The 27,954-nt window shown below is 38.6% G+C and overlaps 1 protein-coding gene across 3 annotated transcripts in view; it reads right to left on the minus strand.

Moving 5' to 3' along the window:
• The window catches only part of DCP2 (decapping mRNA 2), a 50,713-nt gene extending 22,994 nt beyond the window's left edge, over positions 1 to 27,719 (minus strand). For 2 of the 3 annotated variants that reach the window (XM_068535719.1, XM_068535720.1), the window contains exons 1-4: positions 27,504 to 27,655; positions 14,604 to 14,755; positions 8,268 to 8,395; positions 7,755 to 7,853 (exon numbers count right to left, since the gene is read on the minus strand). In XM_068535719.1, coding sequence (XP_068391820.1) covers positions 7,755 to 7,853; positions 8,268 to 8,395; positions 14,604 to 14,755; positions 27,504 to 27,556 — 432 coding nt within the window. In that variant the 5' untranslated portion in view covers positions 27,557 to 27,655. Of the gene's footprint in view, positions 1 to 7,754; positions 7,854 to 8,267; positions 8,396 to 14,603; positions 14,756 to 27,503 lie in introns of all 3 variants that reach the window. The other variant, XM_068535721.1, reaches the window with a different exon arrangement.
• Between the last annotated feature and the right edge of the window lie 235 nt (positions 27,720 to 27,954).

Raw genomic sequence — 27,954 nt, forward strand, 5'->3', positions numbered from 1 at the left:
ACCATTTCAAGTTAATTTCTGTGAGTGGTGTAAGACAGGGGTCTCATTTCATTCTTTTACATGGGAATATCCAATTTCCCCAGCACCATTTACTGAAGAGACTTCTTTTCTCCATTGAGTTTTCTTGGCTCCCTCTTCAAATACTAGCTGACCATATATGTGTGGGTTTATTTCTGGGATCTCAGTTCTATTCCATTGATCTATATATTTGTCTGTTTTTATACCAGTGCCATACTGTTTTAATTACTATAGCTTTATAGTGTAGCTTGAAATCAGGCAGTGTGATGCCTTCCACTTTGTTCTTCTTTCTCAGGATTGCTTTGGCTATTCGGAGTCTTTTGTGGTTCTATATACATTTTAGAATTTCTTTTCTCATTCTGTAAAAATAATGTCGTTGAAATCTTGACAGGGATCACACTGAATCTAGAGATGGTTTTTGGCAGTAATGACATTTTAACAATATTAATTCTCGCACTCCATGGACATGGGATAAAAATTTTTTAATTGGTAATTCTATGTGTAGGTCAGGACAACTAGAACTCTCATATGCGGGTGGTGGGAATGTAAATTGGTTCAACCACCTGGAAAACCATTGGCAGTAGATATGCAACTTCCCTAAGACTCAATAATTCCACTCCTAGAGAAATGAAGGCTTATTTTCCTCAAAGGACATGTACAAGAATATTTACGGCAGTTTTATTCTGAATAGCCAAAAACTGGATACAATCCAATGCATAAGAGAATGGATAAACTGTGCTATATTTGTACACTGGAATATTACAAAGAGCAATTAAAAAGGACCAACTGCTAATATACACAACAACATAGATGAATCTCACAGGCATTATACTGAGCCAAAGACATAAAACACAAAGAATAACTATTGCAAAATCCTAATTATACGAAGCTCAAGAACGGGCAAAACTAATCAATGGTGATAGAAGTCAAGATAGTGGTTCCTTTCAGGAAATGTGGGGAAAAGTAGGCATTGATTAAGAAGGGGCAGGAAAGAATCTTCTGAGGTGCTAGAAATATTCTTTGACCTAGGTGGTGGTTTCATAGGTATATACATATAGAAAAATGAATAACCTGTTAAGATTAGTGTATTTTATGTTCTTATCCTCCAACAAAAAAAGTTTTAAAATAACTTTATATAGTTCTTAATTCTATTTTTACAGTTATTCCCTTTAACTACCTTCTTTGAATAATACCTTAAAATCAGAAATTAGTATACATACCAGTCACGTATGTCTGTATAATAATTAGAAACTATGCTAAAGGTAAACTGTATATTCTAAGTTCCTTGCGAGCAGAGCCTGTTACCAAACAGAATCTAACTGAATACATGCTTACTAAAACAAGTATTGGAGGACTGAGGGGCTGTTTCAGATTAGAGACTGAAAACATAAGAATTAAATGCAAATACAGTGCATGAGCCTGGATAGGATCCTGATGGAGGAGGGGGTGGAAACTGCAGAAAAGGACCATAATGGATCAACTAGTAAATATGAATATGAATTGTCCGTTAGATAACAGAACCTATCAATGTCCCACTCCTGAATTTGATAATTACACTGTGATTATATAAGAGAACTTCCCACTTCTTAAAATTTACATGCATAAATAATAAGGGGTTAAGGGGCATTTTGTCTGCAATTTACTCCTAAAGTATTTAGCAATAATAATAAAAACCATTCACCCATATGTATCAAAAGTAATAAAGCAAATATGGCAAAATATTACCAGGTGAATCTATTCTTTATATTATTCTTACTATTTTTCTCTATACTTGAAATTCTCTCAATAGTAACACAATTTTAAAGAGTAACATGTAATTAATGTTCAGGTTTTTCTAGTGCATTCATTCAAATATATCCTATGTGCTTAGTAAATGGCAGGTACCATCCTAGGCACTGACTTCAGAAATGAATAAAGCAAGTGCTGCTCTTTAAAGAGCTCCATCTAAAAAAGAAATGATAACTGCAATATGATATACGTGCCAAAAGGTAGGTGGGTGCTATGGGAGTACAGAATCAGGATGCCTAACTCAGCCTTGGTTACAAGTAAGGTGTGGTTGTGAGTTGGGGTGGTCACCTCTGGAAGGCTGTCATGGGCAGCATCCTATTCTGCTGGATACACTTGAGCTAGGACTTGAAAGATGAACAGAAGTTTGCCAGATAGACAAAAAGAAAAAGACATTCCATTCAGATAGCTGGGAATGGCTACAGCTGAAGAATTATATGAGAGGAAATGGTACAACATGAGGCCATCAGCCTAGTTTAACAAAGGCAGCTTGAAACCCTGTACAACTAAACTTAGAATAAACATAATATAGTGACAGACCTCTTAATTCTAAAAGTGATAGACTGATTTACCTCTAAAATTAGGTATTCATACTCAACAAATATTTACCAGGAAAAAATTTTAATAGCTCACTTACATGTATAGACAACAAATATAAAAATTTTAATACCATACCTCTGTGTATCAAATCCATTCCTGTATTATAATACAGACTTAATGTTCCTGGCACATGGAATAGGACTAATATCTCAAATGATATCAGATAAAAATCTCTACTTAAGAGTAAAGAAATGTGCTACCCAAAGAACACCAGCATAGACAATGAAATCCTCTGGGTAAAATCTATGTCCTATAAGCCTACAAGAGGTAGAATAAACCAATAGTTCCTCTGTACAAATTCCATCAAGATTAAATCACATAAATGCATATATTAAAGTAAGCTTTATTAGAATAAAATATGTTGTTCTGACAAATAATAAGCAACAATATGAAATCCTGAAACCACAAGTGAACTGCCAAGTATTCCTTGTTCTCTAAAACAGTTGGTGTTTCACCGCAACTGATAACAAAAATATACTAAGGTTATCCTAATATAGCCTTTCAATAATATCTAGAACACATTTTTCATATCCCTGTCCTAAATCTACTTCACTGAATACAAGTGATCAGAAATAGGGACCTCCCTGGTGGCGCAGAGGTTGAGAATCCACCTGCCAATGCAGGGGACACGGGTTCGAGCCCTGGTCCGGGAAGATCCCACATGCCGCGGAGCAACTAAGCCCGTGAGCCACAACTACTGAGCCTGTGCTCTAGAGTCCGCGAGCCACAACTACTGAGCCCACGTGCCGCAACTACTGAAGCCCGCGCACCTAGAGCCCGAGCTCTACAACAAGAGAAGCCACCGCAATGAGAAGCCCACGCACAGCAACAAAGAGTAGCCCCCGCTCACTGCAACTAGAGAAAGCTCGCGTGCAGCAATGAAGACCCAACATCGAAGACCCAATGCAGCCAAAAATAAACAAATTAATTAATTAATTTTTTAAAAAAGTGATCAGAAATAACCCAATTAACAAAGGTGAACCAAGAGGTCAAAGAGAAGACTGGAAATTACTAAGTGAGATGGCCCTTAGCTTTCTATTGACCATTATTCATACCTTCTCCCTGAGAAGCCTGCTTGCCACTGCTTCTTTTAGCTCGGTCCACAAACACAGCCATTACAGGATGTGTCAAATTCTGCTGTAGCATAACAAAACACCTCTATACAGCCATATATGGTGAAATAACAGTAATATAATTATAATAAACCAAATTAAAATGTTATTAAGCAACCTAAAATAAAGCTAAGCATCCATGGAAGAACTGAGTAACTTAAAAACAAGAGAAAAAGTGCTTAAGACATCAGCCTAAGTCTAACTAATGGTAGCTAGAAAATGAGGGCCAACACCTCTCCATGTATGTTAATACAAGTGAAAATGAAAAGAAAAAATGTAATATTAACATAAACTCCTATAAATGGAATAACAATCTGGTTTTCAACTAAGACACTGGTGGTTCGCCCCTCCCTCAGTGTTGCTTTTATTATACTGCAGTACCACCAAGTGGCAGAAGGATACACTGCAACTCTAGCACTGCTAGTTGAATACTTCATCACTCAAAAATGGCAACTACTATGGATTGAACCCTCCAAAATTCTAATGTTGAAGGCCTAACCCCCAATATGACTGTATTTGGAGATAGGGCCTCTGAGGAGGTGTTACAGGTTAAATGAGGTCATATGGGTGGGGCTCTAATCCAATAGGGCTAGTGCCCTTATGAAAAAGAGGAGATGCTAGCACACTAGCTCTTGGGGCACTCACACAGGCATCCGGCAAAGCCCACATGAGCATGCAGAGAAAAGGCAGCCAACTGCAAGCCAGGATCAGGGTCCTCACCAAGAAGCCAATCAGCAGGCAGCTTGATCTTAGACTTCCCAGCCTCCAGAGCAGTAGAAAATAAATTTCTATTGTTTAAGCCACCCAGTCTGTGGTATTTTGTTATGGCAGCCTGAATGGACTAATACAGAAATGCTCCACCTTAATCCCAAAACTTTTCTCTTTATGAAAAAAGTAGTCACTTAAAAATCATCAGGAATAAAAGTCAAAAGACTTGCCTTTAAAACTTCTAGCCTCAAAATTTACAGAAATTAAAGTTAAACCTTTTTTGACAACTTCCTTTATCAGCTAAAAGAGACTATTATTTAGATCAGAAAGGTTAGAAGTTAGGATTAATTCTTATTATCAAAGGGAACATTTTTTTCCCTGAAATTAAAGGACTGCGGTTCCTAAGTATGCTTGTGCTTTCCTCAGAGCAAGACAAAAACTCTAAAACAGGGGGAAAAAATTCATATTGATCCTACAGAAAGGTAAATGTTATTAGGAAATAGATAGATGTACTTAAAAATCACAAATTCCTTCTGTTTTCATCTGTGGGTGTTTAGAAATTCTCACCCATTTACAAATATTTCTTAACTGCCTATATAGCAGTCAAGAACATGAACTCCAGAACCCAAATACCCAAATATCTGTTTTGCTGCTTACTGTAAGACCGTGAGCATGTTACTAAACTGCTCTGTTTCAGTTACCCCCACCTGTAAAATGGAGATAACAATTTCCCATAATGGCTGTATCTTTCCCCACAGGATTCTCTTTAGATCTTACAATCCCCACTCCATTCTCCCACTTCCCATCGCTCCAAGAATAAATTTTATTTACTTTCTTACAAATTACAGTGATCCACAGTCATTGCTGAAATCAGCACCACATAGATAGGACAACTTTTTATCTTAGTATCCCAGAGCAGAGAACAAACAAGATAAACCAAAGTGAAAACTGTCTCAGTTCACAGGTTAACTTACTCTTTTACCCTAAATATTCTATTTCTGCATCATCCTGACTCTTTATAATACAGTGCATAAAACTCATCAGATGGAGGTTTCCAGCACTCTTGGGTCTAGGGTCATTCTTCAGTTTTTCCAAGGTTAGGTATTTGATTCCTCCAAGAAGATCCAATTACAGAGACAGCTCATTTCACACAATTTAGCCTAAATTTCTGTTATTCCAGTTACTATCTTTTCCAGACCTGGACAACTATCTCACTACTGTAGGACTAGTCTAACTCCATGTTTAAGATCTACAGATCAATTCCTCTAAGTAGGATGCTATGGTTCCCATTTTGTCCTTCCTTATAAGCAAGATGACTACAAAAATTGAAGGCATAAAAAGGGAAGACTTTACAAGTACTCTGTTTCATCTCCTGCCATCTACAGAAAAGAAAGGAAAAGCTCTTAGGGGATGTGGCAATTCCTCATCTGCTTCCTAAATAGCTTTCGATTTTAAAGGGTGGGCATAAACCTTCACCTACTTGTACATAAAAGCTTTGTCTATACGCTGTTGCAAATACTTGCTTAGATAAGTTGTTCCATACTCAATTTAAAATGCAGCAATTTTCAATCATTTTGAAAATCTTACTCCAAAGTAAATAACTACTTACAGTTTTTCTACAGTAAATAACCACTAGTGGTTTATAAGAATTTTAACTATTATCCCTCACTAATAATTATACCCAAACTTAAATGAGGCAGTGAACACTGCCGCAGGAAAACAATGAGTCAAAAAATAAATAAGGCAAGAGATCCATATAAAACATGTCACAAAATACATACTGCCATCTCAAAAAAAAAATCTCAAAATTCAATCACCACCAGCTTAGATTCTAAAGATATCACTTCTAGTTATGAAGATCTTGTTTCTAGTTATATCTGGGACTTCCCTGGTGGTCCAGTGGTAAAGAATCCGCCTTCCAATGCAGGGGACACGGGTTCAACCCCTGGTCGGGGAACTAAGATCCCACATGCCACGGGAAAACTAAGCCCGCATGCCACAACCACTGAGCCCGGGCACCTCAACTAGAGAGCCCACGTGCCCTGGAGCCCGTGCACCACAACTAGAGAAGAGAAAACCTGCACACCATAACTAGAGAGAAGCCAGCACACAACAAAAAAAAGATCACACATGCCTCAATGAAGATCCCGCGTGCCGCAACTAAGACCCAATGCAGGCAAAAAAATAATTAATTTAAAAAAATTTTATGTCTTACAGAGACTTACCCAAAGTCTCTAGGCTATTGAACAACATATACTAAAACTGTACTAGAACAAAAGCCTTTCAACTCCTAGGCCAGTTCTCTTTCCATTTTATCATACTTCCTCATAGCTCAACTTCCCAAATGTCAAGGACAAGGTGTAATGTTATAAATGATCAGGAACTAATAAATAAGAATACAGTATACAATATATCACAAGGTACTATACAGTTAAGGCCAAGCGAATGATAAAGACAGCAATTGCTATTAAAGTTCAGATTACTGTGGGCTACAGCTGACTGGTTACATTTTAAAATAAACAGAATTTAGGGACTTCCCTGGTGGCACAGCGGTTAAGACTCCGTGCTCCCCATGCAAGGGGCCTGGGTTCTATCCCTGGTCAGGGAACTAGATCCCACATGCATGCCGTAACTGAGAGTTCGCATGCCACAACCAAGGAGCCCAAGTGCTGCAACTAAGGAGCTGGCAAGCCGCAACTAAGGAGTCCGCCGGCCGCAACTAAGACCCGGCGCAACCAAATAAATAAAAATAAATAAATAAATAAAAACAGAATTTAAAGAAGAATGAACTTCCTTATTTTACAAATAAAGAAACTCAGGCCCTGTATACAGAGCTAGTTGGTGGCAGTCCTTTAGGGAAAAAGAGTAATTTGAGCTGGGTCTAGAAAGATACCTAGATAAGACATGAATAGGCAGGAAGAAGAGAGGACTTTCCAGGTAGGGAAATCACATATGCAAAAGCTTAGAGGCTGAAACAAATCAATCAAACTCAGAGACCTAAGAATTCATTCTTTTGACTAAGAATAAAGAAAGATAAATTTAGGAATGGCTAAGTTTTGTGCTGGGGGTAGGGGAGGGAGTTTCGATACTTAATTAAACTTCATCCTATAGGCAGTGGGAGGACACTAGAGTGGGTTTTGAGCAACAAACATAAATTTCTTAGAAAAGCCCAAATTGTGCATCTGTCTGGAAGCCAAGACTATAAACATAAAACAAAGGTTATAATAGCCAAAATATTTAACCAATAACAAATCCAATTCTAAAAGGAAAGGTGGAGAAGATATCATCTAAAAAAAAAGTTAAATAATAGAATAAAAAATGAACAATGAAAGAAAATGGAAACAAATGAGAGAAGAATAAATGATAGATGTGGACAAATGAATCAACAGTTACATTATAAAAGATGTTACTTCATGCAGTCAAGTTCTGGAAAGAGGATTAAATGATCCAAACAAGTTAGTCTCCATGGCTAAGAAAACACACTCAAAGCATAACCACCAAATGTTACTGTTTCAAACTGCAATAACTCACCTCTCTAGCAGCACAATCATGAGGAGCTTCTTCTTTATTTACTTTTCCTTTTGGAAATCCCCAGCCTGATTTTGCTAGGTACCCCTGAACCAGTAATACCTACAAAACAATCAGAGGTAAAAATAAAACTTGCCCTCCTTTCCCATGTTCCTTTCTAAAAGCCAAAAGTGCTTTTCTCCTTACTTCAGGTAACTGTTATCACTAGTAATTTTACTTGGTTAACTATCTTCCAGGAAGCTAAATATACTATTACTTTTCCTGTGAAGAAAGGCATTCTGTCCATTTTAAAGTATTTCTTCAAAAATCAAGTGATTCCTTTGCAATAAGCCATGCTGCAACAAGTATAAATTATTAAGACCCAGAATGCAGATGAAATATACAAAATCTGGCCTTTTATCACTAAAATCTAAGTATATTTTTAAAACCTCAGTTCAGAACATTATAAAAACAACATATTAGGATGAAAACAGCTGATCACCGTTTCACTAAAAATCTTTTATTACTCTCACTCACATTTTCAAGTGTCTCATCAAGAATAATTGCACCATATGTTGGCACTCCCATTTTATATTCCTTCCATTCATCCAAAATTTTTTCCACATCTTCACCTTGAGGCAGCAAAAATGGACAATGACTGAAGAGTATACATTGTGTTAAGGAAGCTACTTTCTCCCTTAATACAGCTTAAGCACTTATACACATAAAGAGATCTATTTAAATCAACTGTGTATTTTACATGAAATTACTCGTATCTTCACCTCACTTAAGTTTATCCTTCTTGCTTTTGTCTTTTCACATTTGTTTTCTCTTGAACAAGCCATTGCTAACTTCTGCATTTAGCCTAGACACAAATCAAGTAAATTGTGAATACTCAAATACTCTGGCTCCCTAAGTTAACACAAATAAATTCAGGACCATGTGAACACTTAGAATAATTCTTGTTAAGTGGGTCGAATTCATCATATTAAGAGTCAACAGATACTGAAACTGACAGCAAGAAATATAAGCACAGTACACGTATACTGGTAAGAGGTAGGAACCATCAGAATAAGTGAAAGTGGGAATTCCCTGGTGGTCCAGTGGTTAGGGCTCCGCACTTCCAGTGCAGGGGGCAGAGGTTCAACCCCTGGTCGGGAACTAAGATCCCACAAGCCTCAAGGCCAAAAAAAAAAAAAAGAGTAAGTGGAAGTGGCTAACTCTGGGAAGCAGAACTAGGGATAACGTATACCACTCTACATTGCCGAATTTCTTTACCATGTATATATATTGCTTTCATAATTTAAAACGTTTTTAAGATGAAGATTTATTAAGGATTATAGAGAAAGGTAAATATGGGTTTTAAGGAAAGTATGGCCTGTTTCAAAAGAAACTGGGTATGCCTCCCCAAAATTGGGCTGATTAAAGTAAGTTTTTTTTTTTCAAGTAAATAAAACCTAAACCTGGGCTTCCCTGGTGGCGCAGTGGTTGAGAATCTGCCCGCCAATGCAGGGGACATGGGTTCGAGCCCTGGTCTGGGAAGATCCCACATGCCACGGAGCGACTAGGCCCGTGAGCCACAATTACTGAGCCTGCGCGTCTGGAGCCTGTGCTCCGCAACAAGAGAGGCTGCGATAGTGAGAGGCCCGCGCACCGCGATGAAGAATGGCACCCGCTTGCCGCAACTGGAGAAAGCCCTCGCACAGAAACGAAGACCCAACACAGCTATAAATAAATAAATAAATAAATAAATAAATAAATAAACAAACTTATTAAAAAAAAAAAACAAACAAACCTAAACCTGTAAAGTATATGCTCAGGCTTCCAATACTCCATGCTACCAAATGCCTCATCACTACAGCACTGTTAATTATGAAAACTGTGGGGAAAATTGTAATTTATGATAGCATTTCTCAAATGGAGGACATTCTCAAGGGTCTTCAAGTCCTCTATGAAAACTTACATATTCTGTCTTTTCATTTTTATGTTAATGTAAAGGCATGTAATATGAGCATATTTTCAATCATTTGGATGATCTCATCCATCAAGTACTACACTACTTGATTTTAGAGACCATATTGGTATTAGCACTTTAACTGCTGTGGGCTACTAAAAACAGAAAAAAACGTAATATGCAAATAGTGTATTAGGGTCAAATGATATTCCATTGCAACACAGAAAGGAAGGTTTCATAACACATAAAGAAAGGTTCTGGGAAAACCTGTAGTACAGGCACATCAAAACACCCTTAAAGTCAGCATTATATTCACATTGTGACTAGTAGTTTGGTTTAAACAAAAACATCACATTAAATTCACTTTATGAAAACTAATTTTATGAGTTCTACAGCTTTGTGTTTAAAATTTTGCTTTGGTTTTATAGTTGTAGTAAGAACTAAGGTTCTCAAAGAGCTCAACAAAGTCAACCATCTATAACAACACTGTAATTAAAAGACAGGCAGCAGATTAATCTCAATATAAACATTCCTTGCCTTTATTTAGGGAGGGGGGAAAAAAAGAATAAATTATGGATATAATATTAACTATTCCATGAAGCCCTATGGTTCTACATCAGCTTGCTAGAATTCTGGAAGTTATTTCTCAATAAAAGTCTGGCTTGAGATGTTCAGTAAAATCCCTTTTGTGTTTTAAAGTCACCACAGATTTTTTTGAATCTAGCTATAAATTTAAAATAAATGGATATTTTTTCCATTAAAAATTTAACCATAGTGAAAAAAACATATGAATATACCCCAGGAACATAGGTAACTTCCAATAATTCAAAGAGGAAGACACTTATCTAGTTTTTTTCTTTCTCTTCCTTCTCCCTACAATGTTCCTCATAACTTCAAGGTGCATCAACGTCTCTCTAATGAAGTGTTATCTCATTTTTCTATCCATTAAACAACTTCTTTAAAAAGAATAACAAAAACAAAGGTTTAGCAAAAGAAATTAAATCAACTGACATAACCTTGGAAATTATCTACACTCTTCATTTACCTACTTTTTTTCCTATCCCAAAATCACCATAAAATGAGTGAGCTGATGAACCAACCAACTACAGTTCAAGATACACTTGGAATTAATGTTGAAAAGTACTTGCTCAAGTCCACACAATTAGCAAATAACAGAACCCAATCCAAAATGACATCAATTTCCCCACTGACAACTCTTCGGTCCTCCTCCATATTCAGGAGTACATAAAGTAATTCAAACAAGGGAGTGGAAAGTTTTTGAATACCATTTTTATTTAATGAGACAATGTATTTAATTAAAAAAAACCTATGACATGCTCTGAGTATTGTTAATTATCTTTCTAATTTTTACTAAAATCATTACTTGGCTACTGTCTTATTTTCTTAACCACCAAACCAAACTATTTTGCGTCTTGAATCTGGGTTACTGGGCCCTACACAATAGTTCTAAGAGAAAGATAGAAGATCGCATTGATTACATGAAGAATGTAAGAAATTTTAAGCACATATATCTACTTGTATTACATACACCCTCTTTCTTTTTTAGCAATTCAGTGATTTTTTTATATACTCTTTTTATTCTAACATTTTTGCAAAAACATGAAAAATCTGCTCTAACGACAATCATTTAGATAGTAATCTCCATCCTTCCATTATCATAGATGATATCGATCTCCCCAAGGACAACTCATCTCACGCTCCAGGCTCAGTTCCTGGTATTCCTTGTACTTTACATCCATGCCCGCTTCTGGGACCAATTCCCACAGGAACATTCTGGACCTTGCCATCAACAGAACTATTATAGTACTTTGATTAGAATAAAACATTGTGACCACAATTTTCTACGGCAGTCTTCTAATTACTCACAATACACTGTTATTCTACATCTATTTTTGACTGTCTTCCTTTCTCCATATTAGCACCCTCCTGCTTTTATTTCCTTCTCTAAACAATATGGTCCATCACTTTAATCAATGTCTTAGCAATATCCAAAATTTCTTTGCCCCACTATTCTGAATACAGCTCCCTAGTAAAACCTCAACTCAGGAGCAAGTCCAGGACAGCCATTCTATACCCACACTGCTGAGTGCTTACTGAAGAAAAATCACAAGACCATGCAAAATTAACAAAAGAGAAAACAGAGGCACAGAAAAGCCCCACTATTTGCCCAAGGTTGCACAGCTGGTAAATGGCAAAGGTGGGATGGCAACCCAAGTAATCTGGCTCCAGAGCTCATACTATTAACTTTTATTCTACATAGTCTCACCACTTCAATATCCCACAGGTACCACAAACCAACATGTCCGTAACTGAGCCCATCATTCCCCCACAAAATTTCTCCTCCATTATTTTTCTACAAATGGAATGGCACACCCATCCACTCAACTGTTCAAATCAGAAACCTAGATACCATCCTCGATTCCTTCTTCCACCTTTCCTCAAACATCCAAGTTAAGACAAATTTTACTCCTAAATACCACTGAAATTTAATCTCTTCTATTCACTTCTATCACAGGTTTCCATTTCTCACTCATTAATTAATGAAATAGCATCTTAACTAGGTTTCCAATCTCATGTTCCTCCAATTCACTGCCTACACTATTTCAGAGCTTCTTTCAAAACACCCCTAGAGAAATAAAGCAAATATGGCAAAAAGCTAACAATGGGTGAATACATAAAAAGGGTATAATGGCAGTTGATTGTAATATACTTTCAACTTCTCTGTAAGTTAAAATTTTTTCCCATAAGTAAAGTTTTTTTTTTTTAAATCTCCTATATTCTTTTATTATTCTTACGGATAAAGTCCAAACAAACATGGCCTACAAGACCCTTCCTCCAAAGAAAACTTTTATCTAATTCCAAATCTGGGTTGGATTAGTCTCTTCACTATTCCTACTGAACCCTATGCTACCTTATCAAAACCTAACAGACTGCAATGTAATCATGTCCTTTCCTGTCTGTAATCTTCTTAAAGACAGCAACCAAATCTACCTTGTTCACTGCACAATGCCTGGCACAGAGGAAGCACTCAATTATTGAATGAAGTCTACCACACTAGCAATAAGTTTTTTCCTCCACATAAATGAATTAAAAGAAACTTAACTAAAACAGAGGCTTTTTTTTTTTTTAATAACAAGGAAAGTTTTTAAAACTCATGTGCATACACACACAAAATCTTACCCAGAACCCCAAAGTATGTATAGTTGCTCTGGTAGAACCCTAAGTCTATGCAAAACAGACCAAAACAGCAGAAGACAACTTTCCTGTTTTAATCATGTTTATAGCTCCTTAAAAGCAAAGTCTTCTATGATTTCTTCATAAAACCTGCTACCAAGACTTTAACAAAGACAGTGCTCAACGGTACTTCTATTCCCCTTTGATTTTTTCGTTTACTTCTCCACATTTAATCTGTCTAACAGCTTGAGCATTTCTGCCACTGAAATCTGTCTCTTCTGTCTTTTCTTTGTAGTCCCTCTATTATGGTCAGGACCTTACTGCTCCATATCTCAAGTATTTAACAGTCCTTGTGGTTCAACCTGTCCTGCCAAATAAGTTTTCTTGAATACCATTTTCAAATGGTCTGAGTAATATGCTTGACTTAGCCTTGCTCAAAAACTTTCAATGGTTAACAGTAATGCAGAATAAACAGAGTTTCATCCATTTTCTACAGAACCCTAAGGGGTTCCTTATTTCATACAGCTCAAGAAAAAGCATAGGGAGCTGAGTATGAGGGTTATTTTACATCACCTATCCCTACTCCAACTCTACTCCAACTGGTGTAGTACAGTGAACTTGTGGGTACAATTGCATCTGAGCACATGATTTATGGTTAAAAACAATGACCTAGAGAATAAAAGTCAAAGCAGTTTGGCTCAAGATTTAAAACCCCACAAATTCCCCCTATATAACTTCCATCCATACCCCCTCTTGTATCCCTGTAAGAAACTCAACACAAACTAATTTACTTCCCAAAATATCCCTTATCCTTTCCAACTCTCCAATTTTGCTCAGTCCCTTTTCTTTACCTGCAACATATTTCCCACTCCAGCCTGTTTAGAAAATTCTATATTCCCTTAAAAATATAGCTTTGCCTAAAATCTTTCCACCTTTTGCCAAATTCTAAAAACACTTAGTATAAGAAGCATTAGCAGTTCATCAATTTTTTTGCCTTGTGACATAGCTTCTTTTATAATCTTAAATATTCATGTCAATCTTATAATTAATAAATGATGACATGTTTCTATTTTATTTGTAAATAGGGAGGAACAAAAGCTTCTCTAAAGGCAAGGACTTCTTTGAATTTGCCACAGACCCAAAAACTGCTTTGAACACAGCAAGTACTCAATAATTATTTAAGAATTTCTATCCCAGAAAGGTAGTAATCTGAATAAAGATCATCCAGTTAAGTGGAACAGCGAGAGGAATGTAAAAAACAGATCAGTTCTAGAAATAGGCTGGCTACATTTGAAAAAAAAGAAAATCAAATTTAATTCTAATTATCACTGCACATTTTAGGGGGTCCTCAACATAAAAATAAGAATACAGTTGGCCCCCCAGTATCCAGATGTAGGACCCGCAGATACCGAGGACTGACTGTACTTTGCCATTTTACACAGTCTAAGGAACCTGAGCATCCATGGATTTTCGTATCCTGCGGGAAGGGGCGTGGTCCTGGAACCATCCCCATAAATATCGAGGTACAACCGTACTATCAAACTGTACCTATCACAATCAGGCACAAACCATATGTATATGTTTTACATTTTTGACAATTTTTAGAAATCAAGTATGTTTTATCTAAAAGGTTATAAATCTCAACGACAAGCAAAAGAAAATTTGTGCTAAAATACCTTATTAATAAGAATGAAAGACATTCATTATAGTAATAAAAAGGATATCAGCTTTAGCAAAGTCTCTTATCCCACACTGAGGTAATCCTGGTGTGTTCTGCATGTAGAAATCCAAGTAAAACCAATGGGCAAGTTCAATCTGAAAACACACTCGGATAGCATTGTCTCTTTCCTCGCTGGGAATATGCAAAATAAATCGGCTGTCAAAAACAAAAAACATACAAAAATTACATTTACAAACCATAACAATTTATTTTAATCTTTTTAACTGCTTCACTCCTGACCCACCAACATAGAAAAGGGACCCAGAGCAGTACTGATCAAGGAAGCAAAACTGGCAGGAAATTACTACAGGGAAGATGAGTCTTTTAAAAAAAAAAAAAAGAGATATCACATGTATCTCATTCATAATAGAATTTTTTTAAGAGGCCATCTACCCTCTGTTCACAAGTACAGAGATAAACTTAAGAGCTCTCCAACAATAAATTAAAGGTAAGCAAGAAAAACAAACTTCACTAGGATTCCCTCCCATGTCTGGTAATATTTTCAAACAATATATACAAATATATTCATATACTCAAATAGAAAAGATGTTAGCTGCTTAATCTTCCTATTTAAAGTATTACAAAAAAATATTAAAGAAATCATTAATAGACCAGATTTCCCAAAAAGCTCATCTGAAGAACCTGAGTTCAAAATAACTTTCAAATACACTCACTTTTAAAAAAACCTAAATTGTCTTTTCCAAGTACATTCAGAGGGAGGAAGGGACATTTATTTTAATACATAGTATAAGTGTGCACTATATTATATACACATATGTATATATATGATTAAGATAATTAACCCCTTTTTTATGCAACAAGTCAAAATTTATGTGATCTACAGGACTCATTAAGCAACCACCATTAAGCTTCTTCCACGCTTAGCATTTTTGTAACTTTTTTTCTAGCGACCTTTAAAGACTGAACTACATAAAAGAAATCCACTGGTTTTTAGAGTCATTTTCTAAAATTAAAAATAGCATCACCCAGTTTGATCACTTACACTATTCACTAGCTGTGGTGCTAAATGTTCTTTGTTGTTTTCAAGTTTCAAATCAAACCTCAAAAAGAAAAAATGCTTTTAAATTATAAAAATAATGTAGCATTCCAACAGGGGATTGAATAAGTAAATGTTAAGACAAATGTATGTATGATAATCTACAATTCAATATAGAAAAACAATGGGGAAAGGAGCTTAAAACTGCATCTACACTAAAACCAAGACATGTAACATGCAATGCTAATGGCATAATCTAAGATATAAAAATCTGAGCTCTTCCATACGGCATTCAAGATCCAGTGCCTGCTCACCTGCACCACCTCTATCACTCTGTAAGGTTCTTTATACCCAGTGATACCTAATTCTTAGTAATGTCCGAAATTGCCATCCACATACTATATCTATTCCCTTCTCTTGTCCATCTAGCAAACTTATAATTCATCCCTCATGACTTAACAAACACTGTATCTCCTATATAGGTATATCAGACTCCTCTGAACAGATTTATAAACTCTTTCAACTCCTCCATTATAGTAATTATCTAATTTTTACTATTACTGTCCATAAACTCTTCCAAATTACTTCACTGAGATATCTTTGCATACTTTTATTCCCATAGTCTAGCAAATTGTCTGCATATACTTACAGTGACATACTGATAGTTACAATTTATCTTTGAAAGGTAAGATGGAGTAAGCACACTCCACTCTGTCCCTCCCATAAAACGTAGCTATAAAACCGGGACAAAGTACATGGAGCAGCTGTTTGAGGACTGTGAAAAGTAAACAGCAGGAGAAAGATTGGGGAAGATGATGAATATCCAAATTTACCATTTTTCACCCTCCAATATCCCCTAGCTGGATTGGGGGTTAGAAGTGACCTCCAAAAGCCCTCAAGGATCAAGAAAGGCATCTAAAGGAATCTATTAACACTCGGAGACAGTGGGGGAAATTCCCCCTCTCTTTTCTCCATTCTCTCATGCCCCAGCGCCCAAGCAATGCCACACTGGTTAGACTTGGCAGCAACAGTGGCTGTAACAGAGATCCACAGAGACTAAAACTTTGATGGACGGGAACCTTCCTCTCCGATAGCAAGAGCTGGGAGGTCCCAAGAGATTAGAGCCAACGTCCATTGCTTATTTTACTTCTAACCTCCAGCTGCTTGGTCCCAGGCATGAGCAGAGTCACATGAAATGTGTGGTAGAGCGCCTTTCCATTTTTGCCATTTTTCAATATTCAATTTCCTCAAAAAGGGGAGCCAAGAAGTACCAGGGAGATAGCAGAAAAGGAACAGCTCAGGAAAATGGTCCCACGAAATTGTTTATGAACTCTGAGGCTCAACCCCAAACTGCACAAACTTGGATTAGAATACAAACAGCATACCACACACTTTGTGAGCTGAACTATGTATGAGACAGACCATTGCCCAAGTCTCAGACTAGCCAGTAGATGATACACAAAGACAAAAAGCACTGCAAAAACTAGCCTTCTTTTATCTGATTTTATTTAACTTACACCAAGTCTCAAAAAAAAACACCTGTCTGCTATTTCTTACTTTCTCAGTTTGGGACATTTTCTATTGACTTCCATTATGGAAGCTGAAGAATTAACAACTCCAGTCCTCCCACTCTCATTCTACACACCATTCTCATCTCTCCATCTTCCCAACAAAATGGTATCTTAGTTTGGTTAGTTTGTTAACTTCAGCACTATTGACACCTGGAACTGATAACTGTATGTTGAGAGGAGCTGTCCTGTGTGCTGTAGGTGTTTAGCAGCATCCGTAGCCTCTGCTTATTAGATGTCAATAGCACTCTCCGGTAAGCTGTGACAACCAAAAAGATCTCCAGCCACTGCCAAAGTTCCCTGAGGAGAGCAAAATCACTCCCAGTTGATAACCACCGGGTTAGATAAAAAATTCAGTCTTTACATTACTATGACTCTGCAAACGCAATTCACGACTCAGCCATGTGACAAGCTACGATTGTTTTCCCTTTTAAGCACAATCCTTTGTTCTCCCACTAATTAATAAATGTCTTGTCATTGTCTTCGCTTTGTTTTCTCTATACTTGTCACTAACTCAATCTTCCACTAGTTTCCTAAATTTTTTTTCTCAAGATGTTAATTCAGACACATCGGTTTCATCTTGAAGACTATCCCTGAGCCTTCTGATCTGTTCCAGTCTGGAGTGGTTGTCACTTCACATAATACACATCTGTCATCCTATACTATCCTTTCACTAGCATCCTATAGTTCCCAACGCTTCCATCCTGTATTTTTTTTTTTTATAAATGTATTTTATTTATTTATTTTTGGCTACATTGGGTCTTCGTTGCTGTGCGCGGGCTTTCTCTAGTTTCGGCGAGCAGGGGCTACTCTTCGTTGTGGTGCGCGGTCTTCTCATTGCAGTGGCTTCTCTTCCGTGCACAGCACGGGCTCTAGGCATGCAGGCTTCAGTAGTTGTGGCACGCTAACTCAGTAGTTGTGGCTCGCGGGCTCTAGAGCACAGGCTCAGTAGTTGTGGCACACGGGCTTAGTTGCTCCACGGCATGTGGGATCTTCCCCGGACCAGGGCTCGAACCCGTGTCCCCTGCATTGGCAGGCAGATTCTTAAGCACTGCGCCACCAGGGAAGCCCCATCCTGAATTTAGATCTCATGTTTCTTATATCCTGTCTTCCTCCTAATTAATGTACTTCCTATTTTCACAAAGTACATCCTCCCATGCCTTCTGGAAAAAGGATGCAGGGGAGATTAATATTAAGACATGGTGAATTTGAGAATATTTTTATCCTCACACTTGACACTTTGGCTAGGTAAAGAATTCCAGGTTGGAAATCATTTTCCTTCAGAATCCTGAAGACAGTGCCCACTCCTGCCAGCCTATAATTTTGATGTGAAGACTGAAGCCACTCAGATTCCTTTGTCCAACCTGTTTTTTCAGACTGGAAGCTTCCAGGTTCTTCCTTCTATCCTCAATGTTCTGAAATTTCACAGTTGTCTATTATTCATCTACTGCATCACCCATTCAATGGACTTTACCTATTTAGAAACTCACCTCCTTCAGTACTAAAGGACCTCATGGACTGATCCTTTGATTCTTCACTTTTCTCTGATATTTCCTATCTCTAATTTCTCAAGCCCCCTTACTTTGGGGAAACGGTCTCTTGCAAGCCATCTATTGAGGTTTTTGTTTCTACTCTCATATTTAAAATTCCAAACGCTATTTTTAATTGTTTAAATTATGCTTTCACAGATAATTCTGTTATTCCATGACTGTAAAAACCTACCTATCTAAGGAGATCAATGTAGTTTTGAGGGGTTTTTTTGTTTTAAAGTTTTCTTCTACCTGCATAGTTTGATTCTTTTCAGTTGCTTTTTTTGTTCTTGTTAGTTTTATGCTCTACCTTTTGTGTTAAGAGGCCTATTTCAGATGTTCGTATTTAATGTGATAGACCACAAAGCTAATTAGGAAGGTTGTCAAACTATGAGGCACCATTTAAGGTGATCAGGCTGAGCCATTTAATCAAGGAACCTCCAATGTTAGTATCTTTAGGTGTTTCCTCATGGGCTAGTCAGATCACCTAGACAAGAACCTTCCAATCTCCTATCTGGAGAGTAAAGCCCAGGCTGCCACATTCTGGGAGCTGAGCAGGGGAAGAAGGATGGTTTTCAATATGTATACAGGATGCATAAACTCACTTCTGCCACTTTTCAATATTCTCTAATTCTGAAGTAGACTACTACAGTAGTCTTTCACTCTGTCAGGTCTGCTAAGTCATATGCCACTTTCCCTTCTGCTGTATGGTTTCCAAGTTTTGTTGCTCATCCCTTCACCCAATCTTCCTTTTCTTGTGGGGTTATGCATTTAAAATTGTTAAACTTTACTCTTTTTGTGGAGTAGATGTTTGTGTTCAATCTACTATTTTTAACTAGAAATTTGCATTTCAGACTTCCCTGGTGGTGCAGTGGTTAAAAATACACCTGCCAATGCAGGGTACATGGGTTCGAGCCCTGGTCCGGGAAGATCCCACATGCCACGGAGCAACTAAGCCTGTGCGCCACAACTACTGAGCCTGCGAGCCACAACTACTGAGCCCGAGTGCCACAACTACTGAAGCCCGCGTGCCTAGAGCCTGTGCTCCACAACAAAAGAAGCCACCACAATGAGGAGCCCACACACCGCAATGAAGAGTAGACCCCGCTCGCCGCAACTAGAGAAAGCCCGCGTGCAGCAACTAACACCCAACACAGCCAAAAATAAATAAGTAAAATTTTTTAAAAATTTGCATTTCAACAAATTTCTGGAGGATACTAACCACAATCTAAAATGGGGCAAGAAAGTGCCTAAGACAGAGAAATCCAATCCCATTCCTATCCCAATCCAGAAAAGCACCAAATGAAGAAAGGTAAGCTGGAAGATGAGAAGAAATAAAACTTTTAAAAAGGGTAACAGAGAGGTCTATTTATGTAATAGGAGAACATCCACTCTTCTTTCATTCCTCTGACAGTCAGGAGTTTCTCCTACAAAAGGTGGGGGAAGGAGGAACAACACCCAAGGCCCTTTTCTAACTTTAGCAGATAGGTTTGAGTGTTGGCACCCCAAAGCAAAACTCCTACACACTGGTATTCAAGGGTCTCCCAGCGTAAAGGTCAGCTCCCTATCTACTCTCATAAAGAAGCCTATCACTCTCCCAGCGTAAAGGTCAGCTCCCTATCTACTCTCATAAAGAAGCCTATCAACAAGTTAAGTCCCTCTACAGCCTCATCTTAAATATGAAACAGCAACCAAAACTCACCCAACGTCTAAGGAAAATCTAATTCGTGACAAAGAAAAAATTAAACACATTAAAAAACTGGTTGTGAAGAAAAGACAGTGTTGAGGATATCTCCTGGAACCTTGGTACTGAAAGTGTGGACCCTGGACCACCTGGAAACATAACTGTGAGAAGAAAAAGAGACATTTCAGTCACATACGGACTCAGAAAGTTTACTCTCTAATGACCCCCTCAAAGAAAATTACTTTAGAATGTACACCAGCTAAACAAGAATGAAAACCAAGAAAGCATAAAACAGTATTCAAGAAAGAAGAGATATAACCTGGGAGAGCTGGGAAAGGGAATTCTAGTGTGCCACTTGTTTGGCAAGACTAAGAAGCAACCAGTCCAGATTAGACTAAGAGAGTGGAAATCTCCAAAATGGCATTCTCCAGGAAAAAAGAATTCGGTAGAACAGTAGATACTAGTATGATTGAGGGTAAGACCAAGGATATAATAAAGGAGCAGGGACTTCCCTGGTGGTGCAGTGGTTAAGAATCCGCCTGCCAAGGAAGGGGACACGGGTTCGAGCCCTGGTCCGGGAAGATACCACATGCCGCGGAGCAACTAAGCCCGTGTGCCACAACTACTGAGCCTGCGCTCTAGAGCCCATGAGCCACAACTACTGAGCCCGCGCACCTAGAGCCCGTGCTCTGCAACAAGAGAATCCACCGCAATGAGAAGACCGCGTGCCGCAACGAACAGTAGCCCCCGCTCACCGCCACTAGAGAAAGCGTGCACACAGCAACAAAGACCCAACACAGCCAAAAATACAAAAATAAATTAAAAACTTAAAAAAATAAAAAAGAATCTTTAAAAAAAAATAAATAAAAAATAAAGGAGCAGATGAGGGGGTGATGGTGGACGGCAGCAAGAAACTTTGGGCATGTTGGGGGAGAAGGGTAAATGTACAAGAGAATCACAGTCCAAACATGAAGCAAAAAGTCAAAATTAGGGCTTCCCTGGTGGCGCAGTGGTTGAGAGTCTGCCTGCCAATGCAGGGGACACGGGTTCGAGCCCTGGTTCTGGGAAGATCCCACATGCCGCGGAGCAACTAGGCCCGTGAGCCACAACTACTGAGCCTGCGCGTTTGGAGCTTGTGCTCTGCAACAAGAGAGGCCACGATAGTGAGAGGCCCGCGCACCGCGATGAAGAGTGGCCCCCGCTTGCCGCAACTAGAGAAAGCCCTCGCACAGAAACGAAGACCCAACACAGACAAAATTAAATAAATAAATAAATAAATTTATTTAATAAAAAAAAAAAAAAGTCAAAATTAGAACAAAAGGGGAAAAAATTATTTCAAGAATAGCTAGAAGGAATCAGGGAATAGTGAACAAATCATATGCTTCCTTCTCCAAAAGAAAAATTAAACTGTATTATTTTGAGCAATTCGTAGAATGTAAGAAAAGAGAATTCATTAGGACATTCATTCTCTTTCAAGATTCTTACAAAAGGATCTTGACTATGGCCAGATGGAAAAGAAACAAAATCCTAACCATTGTAGACTTGCCTCTACTGTGAAAAATATTTACATAGTAATAATGTATAACAAATGCCATTATTATTCAGCTTTTGCTATCAACCAGTAGCAAAACGTATAAGATTTCATAAGGTTACAAAATGTAATGTAACTACTATCAATCTTAATTTCTATTTTAAGTTCACCTGGATAGAAACTGAGGGAATGGGTAAGAAATGGAAGAAATGATGGGGCACTAACTGCCTCACCTTATCAAATACAGACTCAAGAGACACTGAAGTCCGTAAAACAGAAATATAACTTTAAGTATATTAAAGTCACGAAGGTAACCAATGGAACAATTTAAAATAGTGATATAACTGTATTGGAAGTAGGACAAGGGCAACAGTAAGTGTAAACTAAACCCTCACTTAATAATCTACCAAGATTGGGCTTCCCTGGTGGCGCAGTGGTTGAGAATCTGCCTGCCAATGCAGGGGACACGGGTTCGAGCCCTGGTCTGGGAAGATCCCACATGCCGGTAGAGCAACTAGGCCCGTGAGCCACAATTACTGAGCCTGCGCGTTTGGAGCTTGTGTTCCGCAACAAGAGAGGCCACGACAGTGAGAGGCCCGCGCACTGCGATGAGGAGTGGCCCCCGCTTGCCGCAGCTAGAGAAAGCCCTCGCACAGAAACGAAGACCCAACACAGCCAAAAATAAATATAAATAAATAAAAATTTAAAAAATAATAATAATAATAATCTACCAAGATACACTAAATCCTCAATCTAATATCTAAAGTTGATAGAAACTGGTGCAAGTATACTTTAAAATATTGAAATATCCACCAGAAAACTGAACACAAAACAGGTAAAAGTCTGGAGAGCAGAACTGGGATAAAAGGGGTAGGGCAAGAGACTGCTGCTTTTCATTTTATAAATTCATCTGTACTGTTTGATTTTTTTTTAAACCTTACAGATGAGTACATTTTTAATATTGAAAGGCTAACTTCTTTAAGAAACTTTGTAAGAAATAGGAAATTTTGATACAGGAAAATTAAACTTCAATGCTTTCATTCTGTGAATGTTTTTGATCTGTTTTAAAGATTTAAGTGTTTGTATATAGATACATATGTATATTTTAATAGCTAAAATAAAATGCTTTCCACAATATTTTGTTATGGTAAAAATTTCTCCACCTAACAAAAATGTCACCTTTCCAATGTTCCCACAGATAGACAAAGCATTAGCACAAGGACTACAATTAATACAAAAATGTTTCCGGTGAACTGAACACTAAGATGGCAAGATGAAGATAAACACAAATTATTTAATTAACCTATGCGATCACCAAAATAGCAGCAACATTAGTTGCTAGAAAATACCTTTCTCCTTTTAACACTGGAGTGGCTTTACAATTTAATTCTTAACGAGGCTTATAAAAAACTCCAAACACTTCTTTAAGAGAAATAACTTACCAAACTGCAGTTTTCAGTTTTTACTTTAAAAACATGCTTTCCAAATATTTAATAAGATAATTTAAATAGTACTGAAAAACTACGTATTTTACTTTTAATGTCAAAAATCATGGCACACCAAAGGCAAATATCACCATAAAATGGTGCTGATTTACTTTACATACACCTACATGTTTTATTATAAAGTAATTTTGGTTCACTAAAGCATTTTAGACCAGAGTCTTCCCTTCCTCTCCTCCAATTCCATTTCACCCAGAAGTCACCAGTTTTATCAGTTTGGTGTATATATTACTTTCAGACTTCTCCTGTGCATGCACACAAACATACATATACAAAACATTTAAAAATTTGTTTTAACAAAGGGCATAAAATGACTAGTTATTACCCTCAGTAGTAATATTGTGTACATTTTCAAGACACAAACATTTTCCTTCAGTTTACTGTTTGCTAACTGCCTGAGGAATTTCTAATGGCTGCACAGTATTCCTGTAAATGAAATGTCCCATATTCAACCACCTGAAAAGTAACATTTCATGTCTTAGGTTATAAGCTGTCTAATGGTTATAAAGCCACATCTTGAAAATTTAAGTCTCTTGCTCTAATGTTTCACATAAAAATCACTCTCAAATTTTACATTCCTCCAAAACATATTACTATATGGTCAATAACTGACATAGACAAGATTAGCAGGACTATGTAATTTATCAAAAATCAAAATAACACAAAGCAAAAAGACCCTTACAGGTACTGATCATAAGATCACAAAGAGAGTAAAAACAAGAGTCAAGACCAAACTTATAAATCAGCAGGTACTTAAAAAAGAAGTACAGGACTTCCCTGGTGGCGCAGGGGTTAAGAACCCGTCTGCCAATACAGGGGCACGGGTTCAAGCCCTGGTCCGGGAAGATCCCACATGACGCGGAGCAACTAAGCCCGTGAGCCACAACTACTGAGCCTGCACTCTAGAGCCCAAGAGCCACAACTACTGAGCCCATGCGCCACAACTACTGAAGCCCATGCTCCGCAACAAGAGAAGCCTGTGCACCGCAATAAAGAGAAGTCCTCGCTCACCGCAACTAGAGAAAGCCTGGGCACAGCAACAAAGACCCAACGCAGCCATACATACATACACATGTAAATAAATAAATTAGGGCTTCCCTGGTGGTGCAGTGGTTGGGAGTCTGCCTGCCAATGCAGGGGACGCGGGTACGAGCCCTGGTCTGGGAAGATCCCACATGCCGCGGAGCAACTAGACCCGTGAGCCACAACTACTGAGCCTGCACGTCTGGAGCCTGTGCTCTGCAACAAGAGAGGCCGCGATAGTGAGAGGCCCGCGCACCGCGATGAAGAGTGGCCCCCGCTCGCCGCAACTAGAGAAAAGCCCTTGCACAGAAATGAAGACCCAACACAGCCAAAAATAATAAATTTTTAAATAAATAAAAATTTAAAAAATCTTTAATCAACAAAGATATTATAAATATTAACTTGAAAAATGGTATTACTTTTAAAACCTCAAGTTTTAAGAAATGGTTATTTGGTTTTAAAACGGAGCAGGAGCCTTCCTGGGAAAAGACATCCCCACCCCCTATCAGTCACCTCTTATTCATAGAAAAGTTTTACCCTCCTAGACTAAATTTGGTTCAGAGAAGCAAGAAAATGCAGAAACAAAGGAAAGCAGTCTAGCATGACAAAATGATAATGGCTTAGCCATAAAACAAAGTCAAGGACCTTTAGTTCCTCCTCAAGGCCTATAGATAATATCCTGAGCCGTATCCCAAAGTTGTTTTGCAGAAACTAAAACCCCCACCAGGTGGAAGAAGTCAACTGCATGCTAACCACCAGCAAGCAGACCTCAGACCCTTGAAACCAGGTTGATAATTTGAGATTCCTACAATGCCACCCTGTTACCTCACCACCAACCTATCAGAAGGATGTCCACGAGCTGATGACTCACCCTGGACCCTTTCCCTCATCTTGCCTTTAAAAACCCTTCCCTGAAAGCCATTGGGGAGTTTGTCTTTTGCGCATGAACTGTCCATTCTTCCTTGCATGGCCCAGCAATAAATGCAGTACTTCCCTTCAACCACAACCAGTGTCAGTATAGGCTTTGCTGCACGTCAGGCGAGTAGACGCAAGTTTGGTTTGGTAACAGTTTCACTATTAGTTTAACAAGTGGCTAGCCCTAATTTTTAAACACATCATTCTTACAGAGCCAAAACACAGTGATTACAAAAAATTTTCTTAAAGGAAAAAAATATTTCTCTGTTCCAAAAAATTTGTATAAAATAGTTTAAATACACCAACTAGAAAAACAAGAATCTTTAACACAACAGATGTTTAACATGAAGTCTACAAAACACAACACCATTATTTTTAAGTAAGATTACACACATAAAATCAACCACCTTCATAATGGTGATATGACTTCTTTAAATGATGTAATCCTCCGTAATATACAAAATAAACCCAATACTAATGGGACAATTAGTTTAGATGCCTGTAAAAAGTATAAGATTACCCATCTTTTCTAAATCACCTGTATCCCTATTAATTCATACATAAACAATTGCTCACCTTTCCAAATACTACTCATATTTAATTTTTCTAACTATAAAATGTACATCCTCTAAAAAATCTTGGAAACATGAATAAGAAGATAAAAATCATAATCCCACATCTGGTATATGTTCTTCCAGTCATTTACCTAAGACAGACATCAAACCTCTTTTTTTCTTAAGAAAAATGATCATAGAAAATGAGTGCCTTTTAAGTGGTTCATTCGAGTCTATCGTATTCCAAAAGTTATAATCATACCATCACTAAAGAAGTACAGTGATGTTAATTCTCAGTGGTTGCAGAACTAGTCTATTTACTTATCTACATGTACTTTTCTTTTGTGAGGATATAACATTAGACTTGACTTTCTATTTCATCCACCTGCGTAGGAAAAAAAGCAGACATTAAAGAGAAAAAGCCCTAGGTCTTAAATCTTGATTTTCTAAATTAAGATGAATGTGACCTTGTGTAAATTACAACCTGAGTCTGTCAGATGAAAATGGAAAAAACTGCACCTACCAAATAGGGTGGTTTCGAGGATTAAATGATACATGTGAAGAGAGCAGCCAGTGCCTGCCTGGCACTCAGTAATAACTCCACAAGTATTAGTTCTTCCTTTCCCATTAAAAGAGGCGTGAATGCGACACAACTACTAAAAGTCAGACTTTTAGACATAAATACGTGAAATGTGTTTGTTTTAATCAGAGCTTTCACTCATTTGTAATTAAAATTACTTCACAACCCACTTACACCGACGACAACTCAGGGTATTACTGCACCAAAAAGATTTCCTTTTCCTGAAGTAAAATTTTAAGGCCATTTTACACTCGCTTGGCTATCTGAAATCATAGCTAACAAGAGAGAAGAACGCAGGAAATTTCTCTTGTAAAAGTGCTCCAGGAGTTAAAACCCAGCGGTTGAGAATTTCCTTTAAGAAGGATAATTAAGAGATTGGGGGTGGCGGGGGTGGGTGGGGAAAGCAACTCCAGACTTTTTTCCCCACTTCCAATGATAAGTTTGGGGATGAACAAAAGAATAATTCTTTACAGCAATTTACAGAGAACGCCACGGACCCATAAGAATACTCCGGGGAAAAGGTAAATTTGAAAATTGCTCCCTGCGTAGGTCCGAGAACCTGGGATTCTAAGACTTAAAAACCTTGGAGTCTTTCAACAGAATTGGGGAAATGTGATGGAGGGAGGAGGGGGTAAAACGGTCTGTGAAAGCCGGAGAGCCAGAAAAAGCAATGGGAGGGGGGAGGGGCTGCCCCAAAATGCCAAAGATCCAGGCTTTGGCGAAGCGGCTTCGCTTGCGGGGAAACCAAAGTAGCTGGGGAACTAAGAAAATGAGGAAATTCCAGCGCTGCGCGAGGAGGAATGGAGGGGGGCGTGAGAAACAGGGAGGCTGCGGCGGAAAAAGAGGGGTGGTGTCGTCCGAGATAAGGGTCGACGGGGAAAGGGAGCAGCGGCGGGACCGGAAAGCCCGGACAAGGATGTGAGCCGGTGGAGGAGACGCGGAGGCGTCCGGGGTCGCCGAAACTTAGAGAAAAAGAGCAGGGGACGACAGGGGGCCGGAGCAGCGCGGGGCGCCCCAGTACCTGCAGAGATCGTCCAGGACGCTGCAGGGAATCTCCACCCGTTTGGTCTCCATGATGAGGACCCACAGCAGGAGCAGTGCATCCCGGCTCCGCGCGGCCGGGGACCGAGGGTACGGCACGGAGAGCAGGCGGCTGCGGCGGCGGCGGCGGCGGCGGCGGCGGCGGCGGCGGCGGTTCCAACGAAAACGAGAGGGGGAAGGGGCGGGACCCGCTCACTTCCGCCCGGCTCCCTCAGCCTGGGACCCCGAGGCTGGGCCGCGGTGCGGGGGCGGAGCCCCGGGAGCCACGCCCCTGCTCTGCTTGAAAGGCCCAATGGGAAGCTGGAGAACCGGCAGCCTGAGCAAACTAAGCCAATGAGACGTTTGTTTATTGGTCCGTCGGCTCCAATCCGTCTTCAAGCTGCTCAGTTGCTACTCAGAAAACCAACTTCCCGCCGCCTTGGACTGGGCCT

This window comes from Eschrichtius robustus, chromosome 2 (genome assembly GCF_028021215.1).
Source record: "Eschrichtius robustus isolate mEscRob2 chromosome 2, mEscRob2.pri, whole genome shotgun sequence".
Taxonomy (NCBI): domain Eukaryota; kingdom Metazoa; phylum Chordata; class Mammalia; order Artiodactyla; family Eschrichtiidae; genus Eschrichtius; species Eschrichtius robustus.